The sequence below is a fragment of the Ranitomeya variabilis genome, chromosome 5 (assembly GCF_051348905.1).
Source record: "Ranitomeya variabilis isolate aRanVar5 chromosome 5, aRanVar5.hap1, whole genome shotgun sequence".
Lineage (NCBI taxonomy): Eukaryota > Metazoa > Chordata > Amphibia > Anura > Dendrobatidae > Ranitomeya > Ranitomeya variabilis.
In genome coordinates this window covers 49,727,806-49,746,552 of record NC_135236.1, presented here as the reverse complement: position 1 = coordinate 49,746,552, position 18,747 = coordinate 49,727,806, and the positions used below count along the sequence as shown (strand labels likewise).

Sequence of the window (18,747 nt, the reverse complement as noted above, 5' to 3'; positions counted from 1 at the left end):
CTACAACCCTAACCCCAACACATCCCTAACCTCAACTCTAACCCTAACGGGGAAAATGGAAATACATACATTTTTTAATTTTATTTTTCCCTAACTAAGGGGGTGATGAAGGGGGGTTTGATTTACTATTTATAGCGGGTTTTTATGACTGGCAGCTGTCACTCACTAAAAGACGCTTTTTATTGCAAAAAATAGTTTTTGCATCACCACATTTTGAGAGCTATAATTTTTCCACATTGTGGTCCACAGAGTCATGTGAGGTCTTGTTTTTTGCGGGACGAATTGACATTTTTATTGGCACTATTTTCAGGCACGTGATATTTTTTGATCACCTTTTATTCAGATTTTTGGGAGGCAGAATGAACATAAACCATGTGACAAACATGCTAAAGAATAAGAAATCATGAAGGGGGCAAACACTTTCACACAACTATGTATGTGTATCTGCACTTCAAGAGATAATCAGTGATCTCTCTAGGATAGAGTATGTGGGAAAAAATAAATTATATATCATAGCATATAAACGAATAAATTTAATTACTATTTCAATGTTCAAAAAAAAGTTAAAGGCTATGTGCACACGTAGGAAATGTGGTGCAGAATTTTCTGCACGAAATCTGCATCTCCTGGCAGAATCCGCAGGTGCGTTTTTTATGCGGTTTTAGTGCGTTTTTTGTGTGGAATTGATGCGGATTTTGTGCAGATTTTACCAATGCGGATTTCTATTAATGGAGGGGTGCAGAAACGCACAAAAGAAGTGACATGCACTTGTTTGAAATCTGCAGCATTTCTGCGCGGATTTCTCAGCACCATGTGCACAACTTTTTTTTTTCCACATTGATTTACATTGTACTGTAAATCACAATGCAGATCTGCAGCGTTTCTGCAGCAGAAAAATCTGCTGCAGTTCTGCACCAAATCTGCATCGTGTGCACACAGCCTAACAATTTGTCCGTCCTAAAATATGTGAGCTGATGTGACTACATAAGTGCAAACATAGAAGGAAATGCAGCCTCTGCACAAGTATATGTTTTCAGTTTTCTTAGCCATGACGGGGTTTGCTGACAACTGTCCGGATGCAGAAGCCGATGCTCGATGGGATCTCTGCGTTCTGAGGTTTAGACATAAAATCCACGTTACACATCCAGACTACAAATATAAATGTTTATTCAGATCTATCCATAATTGGCATCAGTCAATAATGTAACATAAGAGGTATGAAACATCCGCGCCATATACAGCAGACGGCCTCACATTCTCCGACATGGTTTCATCTTCACCTTAAAGTCAACCACCATGGACTCACTTCTGGGCTCTCGAAATTCTTGCATTACAGCCAAAAGCCCAAGAGGGGTCTGCATATCTGCCTCCTGTAGGTGTATACGTCGAAAATGATGCATGTCTGAGCACAAGTTCGCTCTGCCGACACCATTATAGTCTATGGCCCTTGTCTGCGCGTACGTCCGAACCCCGTTTTATGTGGAGGTTTGGATGTAAGCGCCAACGGGACCCCCAACCGTGGAGAAAAGCACAATGGGAAAGCACCCCAAGTCACTCACAGTGGATTTCCCCCTCTAATAATTGGACTACTGGAGGCAAGGGTTTCCTATAAATCAGCCAGAGGCTCCAGCTGTCTCTCCAAGAAGAACCGGTGACTTTGGGGCTTCGACGCGTCCTTTGATGCAGAAAAGAAGGACAGGAGCGAGTGTGAGGAAGATTTACCTGCATCCTCTTCATCGTCACCCCTACATAAAAGACAGAACACGTACATACGTTAGAAATGCTATATACAGACATGGAGAAAAGGCTCAGCTCTCGTCTCACAGGCAATTAGACGTGTGGATAGCACGGGGGAGGGGAGAACAAGATGTCCACCTAAATCCTCTTTACTAGCACACAAAGTCTGTCTGACCTCGTCTCTCTTCACCGTCAGTCATAATCTGACACTGCTAATCAGCGTAAATGTTACCAACAAGCAAGGCCATCACTGGCTGAGCCGGAAACTCCTGCCCCACTGAGACAGCAGTTAAAGGGAGAGGAGCAGATGGACCTGTGACAGTCCGCGCGTCCTGCGCTGCCCCCTGCTGGTCCCGTGACAGTCCGCGCGTCCTGCGCTGCCCCCTGCTGGTCCTGTAAGTGACAGTCCGCACGTCCTGCGCTGCCCCCTGCTGGTCCTGTAAGTGACAGTCCGCACGTCCTGCGCTGCCCCCTGCTGGTCCTGTAAGTGACAGTCCGCACGTCCTGCGCTGCCCCCTGCTGGTCCTGTAAGTGACAGTCCGCACGTCCTGCGCTGCCCCCTGCTGGTCCTGTAAGTGACAGTCCGCACGTCCTGCGCTGCCCCCTGCTGGTCCTGTAAGTGACAGTCCGCACGTCCTGCGCTGCCCCCTGCTGGTCCTGTAAGTGACAGTCCGCACGTCCTGCGCTGCCCCCTGCTGGTCCTGTAAGTGACAGTCCGCACGTCCTGCGCTGCCCCCTGCTGGTCCTGTAAGTGACAGTCCGCACGTCCTGCGCTGCCCCCTGCTGGTCCTGTAAGTGACAGTCCGCACGTCCTGCGCTGCCCCCTGCTGGTCCTGTAAGTGACAGTCCTCGCGTCCTGTGCTGCCCCCAGCTGGTCCTGTAAGTGACAATCCTCGCATCCCACGCTGCCCCCTGCTGGTCCCGTGACAGACCTCACGTTCTGTGCTGCCCCCTGCTGGTCCTGTGAGTCTCAGCGTCCCGCGCTGCCCCCTGCTGGTCCCGTGACAGTCCTCGCGTTCTGTGCTGCCCCCTGCTGGTCCTGTGACGGACCTCATGTTCTGTGCTACCCCCTGCTGGTCCTGTGAAGGACCTCGCGTTGTGCTGCCCCCCTGCTGGTCCTGTGAGTCTGAGCGTCCCGCGCTGCCCCCTGCTGGTCCCGTGACAGTCCTCGTGTTCTGTGCTGCCCCCTGCTGGTCCCGTGACAGTCCTCGCGTTCTGTGCTGCCCCCTGCTGGTCCCGTGACAGTCCTCGCGTTCTGTAATGCCCCCTGCTGGTCCCGTGACAGTCCTCGCGTTCTGTAATGCCCCCTGCTGGTCCTGTGACAGTCCTCGCGTTCTGTAATGCCCCCCTGCTGGTCCCGTGACAGTCCTCGCGTTCTGTAATGCCCCCTGCTGGTCCCGTGACAGTCCTCGCGTTCTGTAATGCCCCCTGCTGGTCCTGTGACAGTCCTCGCGTTCTGTAATGCCCCCTGCTGGTCCTGTGACAGTCCTCGCGTTCTGTGCTGCCCCCTGCTGGTCCCGTGACAGTCCTCGCGTTCTGTAATGCCCCCTGCTGGTCCCGTGACAGTCCTCGCGTTCTGTAATGCCCCCTGCTGGTCCTGTGACAGTCCTCGCGTTCTGTAATGCCCCCCTGCTGGTCCCGTGACAGTCCTCGCGTTCTGTAATGCCCCCTGCTGGTCCCGTGACAGTCCTCGCGTTCTGTAATGCCCCCTGCTGGTCCTGTGACAGTCCTCGCGTTCTGTAATGCCCCCTGCTGGTCCCGTGACAGTCCTCGCGTTCTGTAATGCCCCCTGCTGGTCCCGTGACAGTCCTCGCGTTCTGTAATGCCCCCTGCTGGTCCCGTGACAGTCCTGGCGTTCTGTAATGCCCCTTGCTGGTCCCGTGACAGTCCACGCGTCCGCGCTGCCCCCTGGTGGTCCCGTGACAGTCCTCGCGTTCTGTGCTGCCCCCTGCTGGTCTCGTGACAGTCCTCGCGTTCTGTGCTGCCCCCTGCTGGTCCCGTGTCAGTCCTCGCGTTCTGTAATGCCCCCACGTTCTGTGCTGCCCCCTGCTGGTCCTGTGACAGTCCTCGCGTTCTGTAATGCCCCTGCTGGTCCCGTGACAGTCCTCGCGTTCTGTGCTGCCCCTTGCTGGTCCCGTGACAGTCCACGCGTCCCGCGCTGCCCCCTGCTGGTCCTGTGACCGTCCTCGCGTTCTGTGCTGCCCCCTGCTGGTCCCGTGACAGTCCACGCGTCCCGCGCTGCCCCCTGCTAGTCCCGTGACAGTCCTCGCGTTCTGTGCTGCCCCCTGCTGGTCCCATGACAGTCCTCGCGTTCTGTGCTGCCCCCTGCTGGTCCCGTGACAGTCCTCGCGTTCTGTGCTGCCCCTTGCTGGTCCTGTGACAGTCCTCGCGTTCTGTGCTGCCCCTTGCTGGTCCTGTGACAGTCCTCGCGTTCTGTAATGCCCCCTGCTGGTCCTGTGACAGTCCTCGCGTTCTGTGCTGCCCCCTGCTGGTCCCGTGTCAGTCCTCGCGTTCTGTAATGCCCCCGCGTTCTGTGCTGCCCCCTGCTGGTCCTGTGACAGTCCTCGCGTTCTGTAATGCCCCTGCTGGTCCCGTGACAGTCCTCGCGTTCTGTGCTGCCCCTTGCTGGTCCCGTGACAGTCCTCGCGTTCTGTGCTGCCCCTTGCTGGTCCCGTGACAGTCCTCGCGTTCTGTGCTGCCCCTTGCTGGTCCTGTGACAGTCCTCGCGTTCTGTAATGCCCCCTGCTGGTCCTGTGACAGTCCTCGCGTTCTGTGCTGCCCCCTGCTGGTCCCGTGTCAGTCCTCGCGTTCTGTAATGCCCCCGCGTTCTGTGCTGCCCCCTGCTGGTCCTGTGACAGTCCTCGCGTTCTGTAATGCCCCTGCTGGTCCCGTGACAGTCCTCGCGTTCTGTGCTGCCCCTTGCTGGTCCCGTGACAGTCCTCGCGTTCTGTGCTGCCCCTTGCTGGTCCCGTGACAGTCCACGCGTCCCGCGCTGCCCCCTGCTGGTCCTGTGACCGTCCTCGCGTTCTGTGCTGCCCCCTGCTGGTCCCGTGACAGTCCACGCGTCCCGCGCTGCCCCCTGCTAGTCCCGTGACAGTCCTCGCGTTCTGTGCTGCCCCCTGCTGGTCCCATGACAGTCCTCGCGTTCTGTGCTGCCCCCTGCTGGTCCCGTGACAGTCCTCGCGTTCTGTGCTGCCCCCTGCTGGTCCTGTGACAGTCCTCGCGTTCTGTGCTGCCCCTTGCTGGTCCTGTGACAGTCCTCGCGTTCTGTAATGCCCCCTGCTGGTCCTGTGACAGTCCTCGCGTTCTGTGCTGCCCCTTGCTGGTCCTGTGACAGTCCTCGCGTTCTGTGCTGCCCCTTGCTGGTCCTGTGACAGTCCTCGCGTTCTGTGCTGCCCCCTGCTGGTCCCGTGACAGTCCTCGCGTTCTGTGCTGCCCCCTGCTGGTCCTGTGACATTCCTCGCGTTCTGTGCTGCCCCTTACTGGTCCTGTGACAGTCCTCGCGTTCTGTAATGCCCCCTGCTTGTCCTGTGACAGTCCTCGCGTTCTGTGCTGCCCCTTGCTGGTCCTGTGACAGTCCTCGCGTTCTGTGCTGCCCCTTGCTGGTCCTGTGACAGTCCTCGCGTTCTGTGCTGCCCCCTGCTGGTCCCGTGACAGTCCTAGCGTTCTGTGCTGCCCCCTGCTGGTCCTGTAGCCATAGGACTAGTGACATGGCCGCCACAGATACAAGGAGGGAAGGGTGACATCACCTAGGACGGATAGTCACGCTGCCTTGTAAAACATCAGAGGCTTCTACTAAATCAAAAAATAAAGAAAAAGTGGGGAAATCTGGCGACTCGTACAAATCTGCAGATTAAAGTCTACACTGAAGTCTAGTAGATGGTCCACGTGGAGGCAGAAGGTCCCTCACCCACCACCTGGTCTATTACACCTCCCTGTACGGAGGATCATCCGCGCGATCTCCCTGCTCTCCGCCTGGACACGACACGCTTTTCTTTTGCTCCAATCTTATGCCCATCACATCTTAGGCTGGGTTCACATTACGTTTACAGCAGCCCGTTCAACACATACGGTAACGGGCTGCTGTAAACGTAAGTGCTGGTATGGCTGCCCGCTAGCGCAGATAGAGCATCTGCTAGGTCTATCTGCGCTAGCAGTGACGGACCCGGAAACGCTGCAGCCCGCGTCTCAGGGTCTGTCACTCAATGACGGCACATCCCTAGCGCACACCCATTGTGGGCGGGCGCTAGTGATGTGTGCGACATTAGACTACGTTACACTGCGTTATGCCGCTGTGTAACGTAGTCCGTCTAACGGACGCCAGCAACGCAGTGTGAACCCAGCCTAAGTTTTGCTCGCCAGCATGCACACTCCCCACACCCCAACCTTGCCCTTCCACCATACCCATTACACCACACCATTGCCTCCTTCCTCCACTCACCATAGCACTGGGGCAGCTTTGCTTTCTAGAATAGACTGCGCCGTGCTCCAGCTGAACCGAACAAACTGAGGATATCCAAACACGGGGTCCAGGTGTTTCGCCAGCCATTCCTTAGTTTTTGGATCTGGGGGAAGAGAACATATTCTAGAACAGTAAAGTTTAAAGATACGATTTACCTCCTTGTAGGGAAAACATTGAGGTTACATTAATGCAGAGATTTGATGCCACGGAGCCATTACCTTAAAGGGGTGTTTCCATCAGATTAAAAGGAATATTTTAAGGCTACGATATATTAGGAGGGGGTCATAGAGATGAGACCTGCATCTATCTCGAGAGCAGGACCCAGCAGGAAAAAGGAAGATAGAAGTGGACGGAGAGCATGCAAAGCTTTCTAAGGGAGTTCCTAAAGAAAAGAGCAATTGAGGAGTTCTAGGGTCCCATAAATCTTTCACATCATCTCTAGGAGCCCGTAAGTCTGCCATAAATGTCTGAGTTGGGAATACCCCTTTAATGATGAGCGTCATGTCCCTGTACGATACCAGCCGCATCCCATATATGATAGCAATGAACAAGACAAGGATCCATAGCAGGTGATCGTCACGTTACCCAATGTGTCCTTGTCAACAACGACGAGAAGGAGGACCCCGATAACACAGAAATGCAACAAACCCTGCGGGGTCAGTGTCTCCGATAACATAAGAATGTGCTGATGAATCATGTAACCGTCCCGAAAGATAAGACGACAAAAACAAACAGTACAATAATAGAGGAATAGCGCTGAGCTGGCACTGCCCGCCGAGGGTCACCCTCCATCCCTGCGCTAATGATGCCACGGTGGGACGTCACCACTAAGTGGGGTCCACTCAGCATGCCCAAATCCCACAGCACGGAAGTTTGGACCTGACTTTCGCTATGTAGTGGGGTCCTTTATCCCCCCAGCAGTGATACGGCGATTTTTCATTTTTCTTTTTTGTTTTCTTTTTGTCCCCTTCTTCCAAGAACCATTACTTCTTTTTAAAGTTGAACCAGATGTAAGATTGATCGATTTTTGCAGGAACGAGTTGTGTAGTCTTGAATGACATCATTCACTTTACTACAAAACGTACTGAAAAGTGAGAAAAAAATCCAAGTGCGGTGAAATGGTGAAAAGCATGTGATACCACCATTGTTTTTCAGGTTTTTTTTTTTAATTTTTGTTAAGGCATCCATTGTGCAGTACAAACTACCTGGAAACACCATTCTCTCGGTCTGTATGGTTACAACAACACTAAACTTCTAGGAATATTATTATAGTGGGTAAAAGTTGGGAATTTTGAGTTACAGAGACAGCTGCACACGTAGACCCTGATGTCAATAAACAATTAGGTCTTTATCCGTCAAGGAGTTTATGGCGGTTGTACTTTCCTATTACACATATTTAGACAGTATTTAGCAGTGGCTGCCCAGTATTTTCTTAAAAGGGGTTGTCTGGGGGCAGCAGCAATTGACGACCTGTACGAGATTGGTGGGGGTCCAGCCACCGGCACCCCCACTGCTCAGCTATTATCAGCATGGGCCCGATAGAAGCCATCACACTGACTGAATCACAAACATCGATGCTTTATACCTGAAAAGCCGCAGAGTTTATGAGACCAGGTCCAAGAGGCAAGACCAGACCAAGCGGCTGCTCTCTGCCGGCTCCCCTTTAGGGTGGAGAGAAACAGTCAGGGACCAGTCACAGCGCCATCAATGCTTCATGATGCCCATGATTTGGGCCGTATGTACCTGCTGACTCACTGCCTTTAATCACATCATCAAGGGGTTTGATTATTGGTAAAAAAAAAAAAAGATGGATAAAAGAAGCATTCATAACAGCACAAAGCCTATTTCCCCCTCTATCATACCCCCCACATCCTGTGGTGTCTGGGGGGATCCACAGCCTACTTATAGGATAAAATTGCTGACAGCTTCCATACAGCGTTGATGACCCTTCTAGCCCATTACCCAGGATAAGCTCCTTACTCCATGTTCCCTATGGAAGGATAAACGATGGCCATGAACAGTAAAGAACATTTATCACTCCGGGTAACTGACCGTTTGGGTATCCAGAGCCGTAATCTACATCAATTTCACCCAAATCCTCCAGGAACTTCCAGCCCTTCACCACTCTGTCCCTCGCAACCTGAAAAATAGGGAACATGAAAGGAAACTTAAGTTAGTTTATCTCCAAAAATTCTCCAATTATTAGCAGATAGGGGCACCAGGTCATGGAGGAGACCCCGTTCTTTATATGGGTACAGGCGCTGGCATTTAATACCATATTAATTGGCAGATCACAACATGGCCACTGATCATTAGGGATTGCCTGCATGACATAACCCCTTTAAGGTGAACACCAGGATGTTTAGGCAGCATGGCCAGAAAAATAATGGACTTAGGCTGGGACATAGATCTGGAATTTTGACTTGATGTGTGCTGCTCTGCGTCAATGATCGACTCTCCCGAGGCAGCAGTCAGCCGGCCCACCCGGCGATGGAGTTTCCTTAATATGTAGGCTGCCGACTAATCCCATACGTGCAAGATAACAGAGGCGATGTCTCCCCCTACTGGGCAGCACAAAAAGTGCAGATTATTTCTCAAATCTTATCGCTAACTTTCCAGATTTCATTTCTGAAAACCACCTTAATTGTATGGCAACTGAAATCAAATTATTACCCACAAATGGGAAAAAAATTAAAAACTTAAAACCCTCGACCACAGCCTCAAGTAATTTAGTAAGTTCTCCCATGACGGGAACAGACAAAACCGTCTACTTACATTTATGATGGAGATTCCCCCACCCCAATGACGTGACAGTCGCGTCGCTTACCTTTGCACAGATACTCGCGGCACTGACCACAGGAAACAAAGAATCGGCTTTCGGTTTCACAGTCACTTCCACTCCAGGGAAAAGTTTTTTCAGCTTTTCTTGATATTTATCAGCAGGACCCACAGTATCCACAAATACCTATAGGGGGCAGCACACACGCTTCGTAAGACAGAACCCCAAAGTAGGAGAGGACTATAACTACTATAATACTGCCCCTATATATACACAAGAATATACCGGTAACTATTTCCCCCTTTCTGGCAAACATTTCTTTATGTCATTCATTTCCATGCAGTTGCCTTTACTGCGGACACCAGACCCCTTTTGTACAAACCTCTGTTACTTGTACGCCATTATCCAGAGAGTGCTGAATGAGTCCTATTGCAGTGTCGTGGGATAAGGCATTGAGATTATATTTAGCCCTGAAAAAAAACGCAAAAGTGTATGAAAATCTTAGTGACTGATAAAACCTGGAATATAAATGTAATAAACCATTAGCCAGGGAAAAGCCTTGTTATCAACTTTAGAATCAGAATAAAGCGATGTCCACAGAGTCTTTTAGAAGCGGAGCTTTCCAGGCGAAGATGCTAAAGGAAGACACCGGAAGACATTTTACTAAAATGCGACAGTTCCACCACGAAGATTTCACATGAAGAATTTTTAGCCATTTTGTTCCTCCCCCTCTGAAAAGCCTTTATTTTATTGGGGGGGGTCCATGTCACACATTTGAAGTGATGTGGAAGTATTTTGATAAATTCCTTACCGGCCGGACTACAAGGTTAGTGGCCTCCATAGATAATACACTGCTCAAAAAAAAATAAAAATAAAGGGAACACTTAAACAACAAAATATAGCTCCAAGTAAATCAAACTTCTGTGAAGTCAAACTGTCCACTTAGGAAGCAACACTGACTGACAATCAGTTTCACATGCTGTTGTGCAAATGGAATAGACAACAGATGGAAATTATTGGCAATTATCAAGACACCCTCAATAAAGGAGTGGTTCTGCAGGTGGGGACCACAGTCCACATCTCAGTACCGATGCTTTCTGGCTGATGTTTTGGTCACTTTTGTATGTTGGTTGTGCTTTCACACTCGTGGTAGCATGAGACGGACTCTACAACCCACACAAGTGGCTCAGGAAGTGCAGCTCATCCAGGATGGCACATCTATGTGAGCTGTGGCAAGGTTTGCTGTGTCTTTCAGCGTAGTGTCCAGAGGCTGGAGGTGCTACCAGGAGACATGGAAGGGGCCGTAGGAGGGCAACAACCCAGCAGCAGGACCGCTACCTCAGCCTTTGTGCAAGGAGGAACAGGAGGAGCACTGCCAGAGCCCTGCAAAATTACCTCCAGCAGGCCACAAATGTGCATGTGTCTCCACAAACGGTTAGAAACCAACTCCATGAGGATGGTCTGAGTGCCTGATGTCCACAGATGGGGGTTGTGCTCACAGCCCAACACCGTGCAGGATGCTTGGCATTTGCCACAGAACACCAGGATTGGCAAATTTGCCACTGGCGCCCTGTGCTCTTCACAGATGAAAACAGGTTCACACTGAGCACATGTGACAGACATGACAGAGTCTGGAGATGCCGTGCAGAGCGATCTGCTGCCTGCAACATCCTTCAGCATGGTCGGTTTGGCAGTAGGTCAGTAATGGTGTGGGGTGCCATTTCTTTGGAGGGCAGCACAGCCCTCCATGTGCTCGCCAGAGGTAGCCTGACTGCCATTAGGTACCAGGATGTGATCCTCAGACCCCTTGTGAGACCATATGATGGTGCGGTTGGCCCTGGGTCCCTCCTAATGCAGGACAATGCCAGACCTCATGTGGCTGGAGTGTGTCAGCAGTTCCTGCAAGATGAAGGCATTGAAGACATGGACTGGCCCGCCCGTTCCCCAGACCTGAATCTAATCAAGCACATCTGGGGCATCATGTCTCGCTCCATTTACCAATGTCACGCTGGACCACAGACTATCCAGGAGTTGGCGGATGCTTTAGTCCAGGTCTGGGAGATCAATTAGGAGACCATCCGCCGCCTCATCAGGAGCATGCCCAGATGTTGTAGGGAGGTCATACAGGCACGTGGAGGCCACACACACTACTGAGCATCATTTCCTTGTCTTGAGGCATTTCCACTGAAGTTGAATCAGCCTGTAACTTCATTTTCCACTTTGATTTTGAGCATCAATCTAACTCCAGACCTCTGTGGGATATTAGTTGTGATTTACATTGATCATTTTTATGTTTTGCTGTTCTTAACACATTCCACTATGTAATGAATAAAGATTTACAACTGGAATATTTCATTCAGCGATATCTAGGATGTGGGATTTTAGTGTTCCCTTTATTTTTTTTTTTGAGCAGTGCATTTTAGCACTTCGCAATTTGGATGTCTTCCAGCAGCCTGTTATGTCTCTACGTAGACTTGTTCTATTGTTCCAATTAGGATTACAATTTCCTGAAGACGTTTCTGCTTGAAAGCTCAGTTTTTGAATGCCTCAAAAAAAAAAAAAAAAAAAAAAGGAGACTACAGTGTAATGAGAGAGTGATTAATGCCATGTATAATATCTATATTCGATCCAGGTCACCGAGCCATCACCTCTGCTGCATGCTGGTAGAGATGACATTAGGCGACAGTATGTGAAGAGTCCAGCCAATGAAGTCCGGCGCCCCATCCAACTTCTCAAACAGCCGCTCCCTCTCAGCTTCACTCAATGTTTTGGAGTCTAAAGGAGAAAAAAAAAAAAAAAGAAAAGTGAATTAAATTCACAGCCCCTCTCATTCATGAGAAATATGAATGAACAGGTACGGCTGCAATAACTAATAATGCCACGGACAAAGGTGAGCTGTTTATGGAGGGTATAAAAGCAAACCCTCTTTCTGATCTATGACAACCCCTTTACATTTATCCCAGGCATACTGTCAATAAATAATAATAATAATACTACTACAAGAGATGCTTTATGAAACAGCAGTCAGACCCCACACCCAAGAAAAGAAAAAAAAAAAAAAAAGTCACCTGCAACTTTCAGGTCTTCCAAATCTTTCTTCCGGGAAACAGGACAATAACAAATGCCGTACACCATGGGACCTGCAGAGAAGTAACAGGACCACACAGTGATGGAGACCAGAGACAATGTGGATATTACCAGGACTATTCTAGTAATTCAGCATTTGATAATCTGGCACCAGTCTGGAGCTTTTACCCTTTTGCTGCCAGAACAATTTTTACACTTGAAATATGATTACAGTATGTAGAAATAACGTAATTATAACATGTAACCTGACGCACTGTTTGGCCAATCAGCAGGTGACCGTTCTGAGCGCCTTCCTGCAGCCCTAACATTTTAAGAGAAAGATTTGCGTATAAAGCTCCACATGATGAACCCGCTCCTCGCCATCCCGCCTGATGTCACGATTCCTTCAGAAGGATCACGTAGTGCGGTCTCCCCACTTGCACCCATGTTACGTTCCACACCAACTGGGGACACGCAAGGTCAGCTTGGTACAGTTTTACACAGACACCCCCTGTCCACATGAGCCCAGGGAGGCATGGGGAGTGAGAGGATGTGGCACCACACTCGCTCATAACCCTTAGGCTGAGAGGCCCCTTTCACTAGCATCAGTGAAGCAGAGCGCTACCAGCCCGGTAGGACTGCCTCTGGCTCCTCGTTCGATATAAGCCCGATCCGTTAACAGTGTTATATAGGGTCAGAAACCAGCCCCGGTAGCATGGAAGGTTAAACCGAGAAACGGAAATGTGGATTCGAGGATAGAGATAAAAGAGCAGAATAAGGTTTAATTATATATTTAATCGCATTAAGGGTGCACTAGATAACACTATATACACAATGGTTATAAATATACAATGGTCAGATATGCAAATAGTGGTAGGACATAGGAGAAGCAGATGGATCATGTCAATTACCAGGTTGATGTTCAACCATGTTTGTGCTGGGCTGCAGGGGGAACATGGCTGCCAGCTGGCTCCTAGGTGCTTCACAGCATGTTACTTGATGTGACCTCCCTTTCCACAGTAGACCGCATGTATAACAGAGCGACCACATGGCCTTTCACTAGCCTTTATCCCATTTGGGTCACTCCCCTCCTGCAGTCTGGGATGAACCCATTCCCCTCTCCTTGCCTCTAGCAGCTAAGAACTCCAAAACCTAAGATGACTCATAACTCTTTAAATGGACGGTCCTAGGGTGGCGGATTTGGCACAATCTGATCCAGCCGGGCCCCTGTTACGCTTTGAGACTACACACATCTTGTCTATCGGGTTCCTATTAGACATTCTACATATCTCCCCTCCCTAGGGTCTTAGAGCGGATAGAGCCCCTGGAAGGAGTTTGCCATGTTCTGGAGATCTCGGAAATATATACGATGTATGGCTAGCACATAGTATCTCCATAACGCCTTATGGAATTCAGTTTCTGTAAAGTTCTAGAAGGTGTCTATAGCTTCAGCAGGACTTCCTGCTCTGAGCTGTTCAAGGTTTGATGTCCCCCCGCCTACTGAGCGAGATGCTAGCTTTCTCCTTGAGGCTTTAAGAATGCGGGGTTCCTCCTGAGCCCGGATTCTTGTCAGAGCTGAACAAAGGAAAGGGGTGTTATAATCCCGGGCCAAATAAAATATAATTTCATGACAATTATTTGCATCTATAAAATTCTTCACACTCCGATCTAAGGAGAGAAGTTTACACAAAAGCTCAGATCTGCAGAGTTCATCCGCATATTGAGCATATAAAGTGGCGATAAATGTCCTAATTAGTTACAGGGGGTAATTAGTTGACACAGTCACAGAACACAGAGCTGGGCAAGGGAGGGCGATAACATGAAGAACTTATCCTGCGCCACCAGTAGCACCACGGTGAATTTACATTGGATGCCGGAGAGGATGGTTTCCCGATAATCGCTCAGCGGAAACCTTACAAATTAACAAATCACTCGTTTGTTGGGGGAAGATTTGTACTTGCTCCCCAGCAGAACATTGTCCCATGTAAGCATGTGCTGCCGAGAACAATGACGGTCAGTGTGCACAGATCAATCCAATGCTGTCCGTACTCTGAGTGTGGGAAGTGCGGTCAGCCGGTCCAAATAGGCATCAACGTAGCCGGCCGGCCGTGGTGTAACAGCTGCCATTGAGCCCTTACTCTGGGATGCAATTGTGAGGGGAGCGATGAGGTGAGGACACGTTCAGGAATGTCTGCAGAATTTTCCAGAACAAAACCGGACTTTTTCTGCATGAAATCCGCATGCGTGTTTTTTTTGGCGTTTTTATCGCCTTTTTTTGCTGATTTTTTGTGTTTTTTCCCGGAGCTTCCCAATGCAATAATATAGCGGCAAAAACCCGCAAAGTTAATGAACATGCTGCGCTTTTTACCGCAATGTGTTTTTATTGCAGAAAAAAAGCAGCATGTGCACAAAAATTGCGGAATGCATTGAAATGATGGGATGCTTTGAAATGCATTGAAATGGCGGGCTCTGACCCCACCGCCGCCCTCCTATCCCTGCACCCCACCAGGCTGTTCCCCCACCGCCGCCCTCCTATCCCTGCACCCCACCAGGGGCTGTGACCCCACCGCCGCCCTCCTATCCCTGCACCCCACCAGGGGCTGTGACCCCCACCGCCGCCCTCCTATCCCTGCACCCCACCAGGGGCTGTGACCCCCACCGCCGCCCTCCTATCCCTGCTTACCCTACACCCCACCGCCCTCCTCCTATCCCTGCACCCCACCAGGGGCTGTGACCCCCACCGCCGCCCTCCTATCCCTGCTTACCCTACACCCCACCGCCGCCCTCCTATCCCTGCACCCCACCAGGGGCTGTGACCCCACCGCCGCCCTCCTATCCCTGCACCCCACCAGGGGCTGTGACCCCACCGCCGCCCTCCTATCCCTGCTTACCCTGCACCCCACCAGGGGCTGTGACCCCCACCGCCGCCCTCCTATCCCTGCACCCCACCAGGGGCTGTGACCCCACCGCCGCCCTCCTATCCCTGCACCCCACCAGGGGCTGTGACCCCACCGCCGCCCTCCTATCCCTGCACCCCACCAGGGGCTGTGACCCCACCGCCGCCCTCCTATCCCTGCACCCCACCAGGGGCTGTGACCCCCACCGCCGCCCTCCTATCCCTGCACCCCACCAGGGGCTGTGACCCCACCACCCTCCTCCTATCCCTGCTTACCCTACACCCCACCGCCGCCCTCCTATCCCTGCACCCCACCAGGGGCTGTGACCCCACCGCCGCCCTCCTATCCCTGCACCCCACCAGGGGCTGTGACCCCCACCGCCGCCCTCCTATCCCTGCACCCCACCAGGGGCTGTGACCCCCACCGCCGCCCTCCTATCCCTGCTTACCCTACACCCCACCGTCGCCCTCCTATCCCTGCACCCCACCAGGGGCTGTGACCCCACCGCCGCCCTCCTATCCCTGCTTACCCTGCACCCGACCACCCTCCTCCTATCCCTGCACCCCACCAGGGGCTGTGACCCCACCACCCTCCTCCTATCCCTGCACCCCACCAGGGGCTGTGACCTCACCTTCATTGGAGACAGAGGTCACATGCATAATGGGGGTGGCCCAAAAGGCGCAGTCTCCGAGCTCACTGCCGTAGAGGTGCAGGAGGAGACCGTTCCTGCCTCAGATATCTCACTGATGGCTGGGGATTGTAGTCCCCCTACAAGTAATGAGCAGTGTCTCACCCAGGACGGGTCCCCGGCCGGCCTCATCTATCCCCAGGCAGCAGGGCTCCTGCCGGCACTGATCCGGTACCGGAGAGGCCAGGACGCAGCTCCGGGAATTGTCCCGCTCATATTTCTCCAGCTCCATTCTGCTGTTACTGCGGCTGCGCCACTTCCGGCAACACCGCAGTTTGGCGCCAAAACGACGTCAGCCGTCAACCAATCAGAAGTGTGGACGTTTCAACAAGCTTTATTATTATTATTATTATTATTAACGAACGAGCAGGGAGGGAGTAGTACGATGCTAGGACAGATACAGCGGCTGCGCAGCGTAGGCTGCAGTGTGTAGCCGTGTGGGGTCCTCAGTGTGGAGCCGTGTGGGGTCCTCAGTGTGGAGCCGTGTGGGGTCCTCAGTGTGGAGCCGTGTGGGGTCCTCAGTGTGGAGCCGTGTGGGGTCCTCAGTGTGGAGCCGTGTGGGGTCCTCAGTGTGGAGCTGCCGGAGCCGCTATCCAATATACCGGTCTGTACAACAGGGCGATAGTTCTGCCGCCATGGAAAATCATGGGCGCTGGCTCCGGCGATAATGTGGCTGAGGGCTCCGTGTGTGTGAGGGCTGCTGTGGTGCACACAGAAAGCGAACGGGCTAGTCTCATCTGAATGAGCGAAGGGCTGTAGTCTCTCTATGTGTCCCTATATGTGCCTGCAGACTAGTGAATCCTCACAGCACACAGTGCCTGCAGACTAGTGAATCCTCACAGCACACAGTGCCTGCAGACTAGTGAATCCTCACAGCGCACAGTGCCTGCAGACTAGTGAATCCTCTCAGCACACAGTGCCTGCAGACTAGTGAATCCTCACAGCGCACAGTGCCTGCAGACTAGTGAATCCTCTCAGCACACAGTGCCTGCAGACTTGTGAATCCTCCCACTGCCTGCAGACGTGTGAATCCTCACAGTGCACAGTGCCTGCAGACTAGTGAATCCTCACAGCACACAGTGCCTGCAGACTAGTGAATCCTCACAGCACACAGTGCCTGCAGACTAGTGAATCCTCACAGCGCACAGTGCCTGCAGACTAGTGAATCCTCTCAGCACACAGTGCCTGCAGACTTGTGAATCCTCCCACTGCCTGCAGACGTGTGAATCCTCACAGTGCACAGTGCCTGCAGACTAGTGAATCCTCACAGCACACAGTGCCTGCAGACTAGTGAATCCTCACAGCACACAGTGCCTGCAGACTAGTGAATCCTCACAGCACACAGTGCCTGCAGATGTGAATCCGCACAGCGCCTGCAGACTAGTGAATCCTCACAGTGCCTGCAGACTAGTGAATCCTCACAGCACACAGTGCCTGCAGATGTGTGAATCCTCACAGTGCCTGCAGACTAATGAATCCGCACAGTGCCTGCAGATGTGTGAATCCTCACAGCACACAGTGCCTGCAGACTAGTGAATCCGCACAGTGCCTGCAGACTAGTGAATCCTCACAGTGCCTGCAGACTTGTGAATCCTCCCAGTGCCTGCAGACGTGTGAATCCTCACAGTGCACAGTGCCTGCAGACTAGTGAATCCTCACAGCGCACTGCCTGCAGAAGTGTGAATCCTCACAGCGCACATTGCAGACTAGTGAATCCTCACAGCGCACATTGCCTGCAGACTAGTGAATCCTCACAGCACACAGTGCCTGCAGAAGTGTGAATCCTCACAGTGCCTGCAGACTAGTGAATCCTCACAGCACACATTGCCTGCAGACTAGTGAATCCTCACATCACACAGTACCTGCAGACGTCTGAATCCTCACAGCGCACAGTGCCTGCAGACTAGTGAATCCTCACAGCACACAGTGCCTGCAGAAGTGTGAATCCTCACAGCACACAGTGCCTGCAGAAGTGTGAATCCTCACAGTGCCTGCAGACTAGTGAATCCTCACAGCACACATTGCCTGCAGACTAGTGAATCCTCACATCACACAGTGCCTTCAGACGTCTGAATCCTCACAGCGCACAGTGCCTGCAGACTAGTGAATCCTCACAGCGCACAGTGCCTGCAGAAGTGTGAATCCTCACAGCGCACAGTGCCTGCAGACTAGTGAATCCTCACAGCACACAGTGCCTGCAGAAGTGTGAATCCTCACAGCGCACAGTGCCTGCAGACTAGTGAATCCTCACAGCACACAGTGCCTGCAGAAGTGTGAATCCTCACAAGCACAGTGCCTGCAGACTTGTGACTCCTCACAGCGAACAGTGCCTGCAGACTAGTGAATCCTCACAGTGCCTGTGGACTAGTGACTCCTCACAGCGCACAGTGCCTGCAGACTAGTGAATCCTCACAGTGCCTGCAGAAGTGTGAATCCTCACAGCACACAGTGCCTGCAGACTAGTGAATTCTCACAGCGCCTGCAGAAGTGTGAATCCTCACAGCGCGCATTGCCTGCAGACTAGTGAATCCTCACAGCACACAGTGCCTGCAGAAGTGTGAATCCTCACAGCGCACAGTGCCTGCAGACTTGTGAGTGTGCTCACAGTGCCTGCAGACGTGTGAATCCTCACAGCGCACAGTGCCTGCAGTCAGGATCCTACTGCGCTGGGAACAGGCGGGCACTTAATCATAAGTATGCTATTCATAAGTATGCAATTTGCACACATGAGTCATATCTAGTTGGAATATGGCTGGAAGTAAGCAAATCGCATACTTGTGGCCTCTTTTCCACCCGCTCCTAGTGCCCGGGAATCCTGACGTCAGGCACTGTGTGCTGTGAGGACTCGCAAGTCTGCATGCACATGTTGAGACTGAAGACGCAAGAATGGACATATCGAGGTAGCTTTATACTAACAAGACTTGGAATAATCTTCTACAACCAGGATGTAGGTAAAACAAATGTGCAGAAAAGAATAATCATACACGACTTGTAATAATGGAGCAGAGATAGCTCTACAGAAGGGAACAAACCACCAATAAATCTGTTCACACAGAGGCCCGGATCCATCATTTTTTTTGAGGGGTGGGAGGGATACGTGACAATTCTTTTTGATCTC

The 18,747-nt window shown here is 51.7% G+C and overlaps 1 protein-coding gene across 1 annotated transcript; it reads right to left on the bottom strand.

Moving 5' to 3' along the window:
• Positions 1-1,150: 1,150 nt before the first annotated feature.
• Positions 1,151-15,917, bottom strand: RNASEH2A (ribonuclease H2 subunit A). The gene is made up of 8 exons (XM_077261888.1): positions 15,735-15,917; positions 12,047-12,118; positions 11,627-11,753; positions 9,361-9,448; positions 9,027-9,164; positions 8,252-8,339; positions 6,179-6,302; positions 1,151-1,745 (listed from the first exon to the last, which is right to left on the bottom strand). Exons 1-8 carry the CDS (start codon positions 15,859-15,861, stop codon positions 1,607-1,609), a joined length of 903 nt encoding a protein of 300 aa, XP_077118003.1. The 5' UTR covers positions 15,862-15,917; the 3' UTR covers positions 1,151-1,606.
• Positions 15,918-18,747: the final 2,830 nt, after the last annotated feature.

What these genes read in the sequence shown, in the direction of transcription:
- RNASEH2A (XM_077261888.1), bottom strand. Translation starts at nt 15,861, where the DNA reads ATGGAGCTGGAGAAATATGAGCGGGACAATTCCCGGAGCTGCGTCCTG. An exon ending in CGGCCGGGGACCCGTCCTGG is followed by an intron (nt 12,119 to 15,734) that starts GTGAGACACTGC and finishes ACTTCTCTGCAG; the next exon opens with GTCCCATGGTGTACGGCATT. An exon ending in ATGGCGTACAAGTAACAGAG is followed by an intron (nt 9,165 to 9,360) that starts GTTTGTACAAAA and finishes TGCCCCCTATAG; the next exon opens with GTATTTGTGGATACTGTGGG.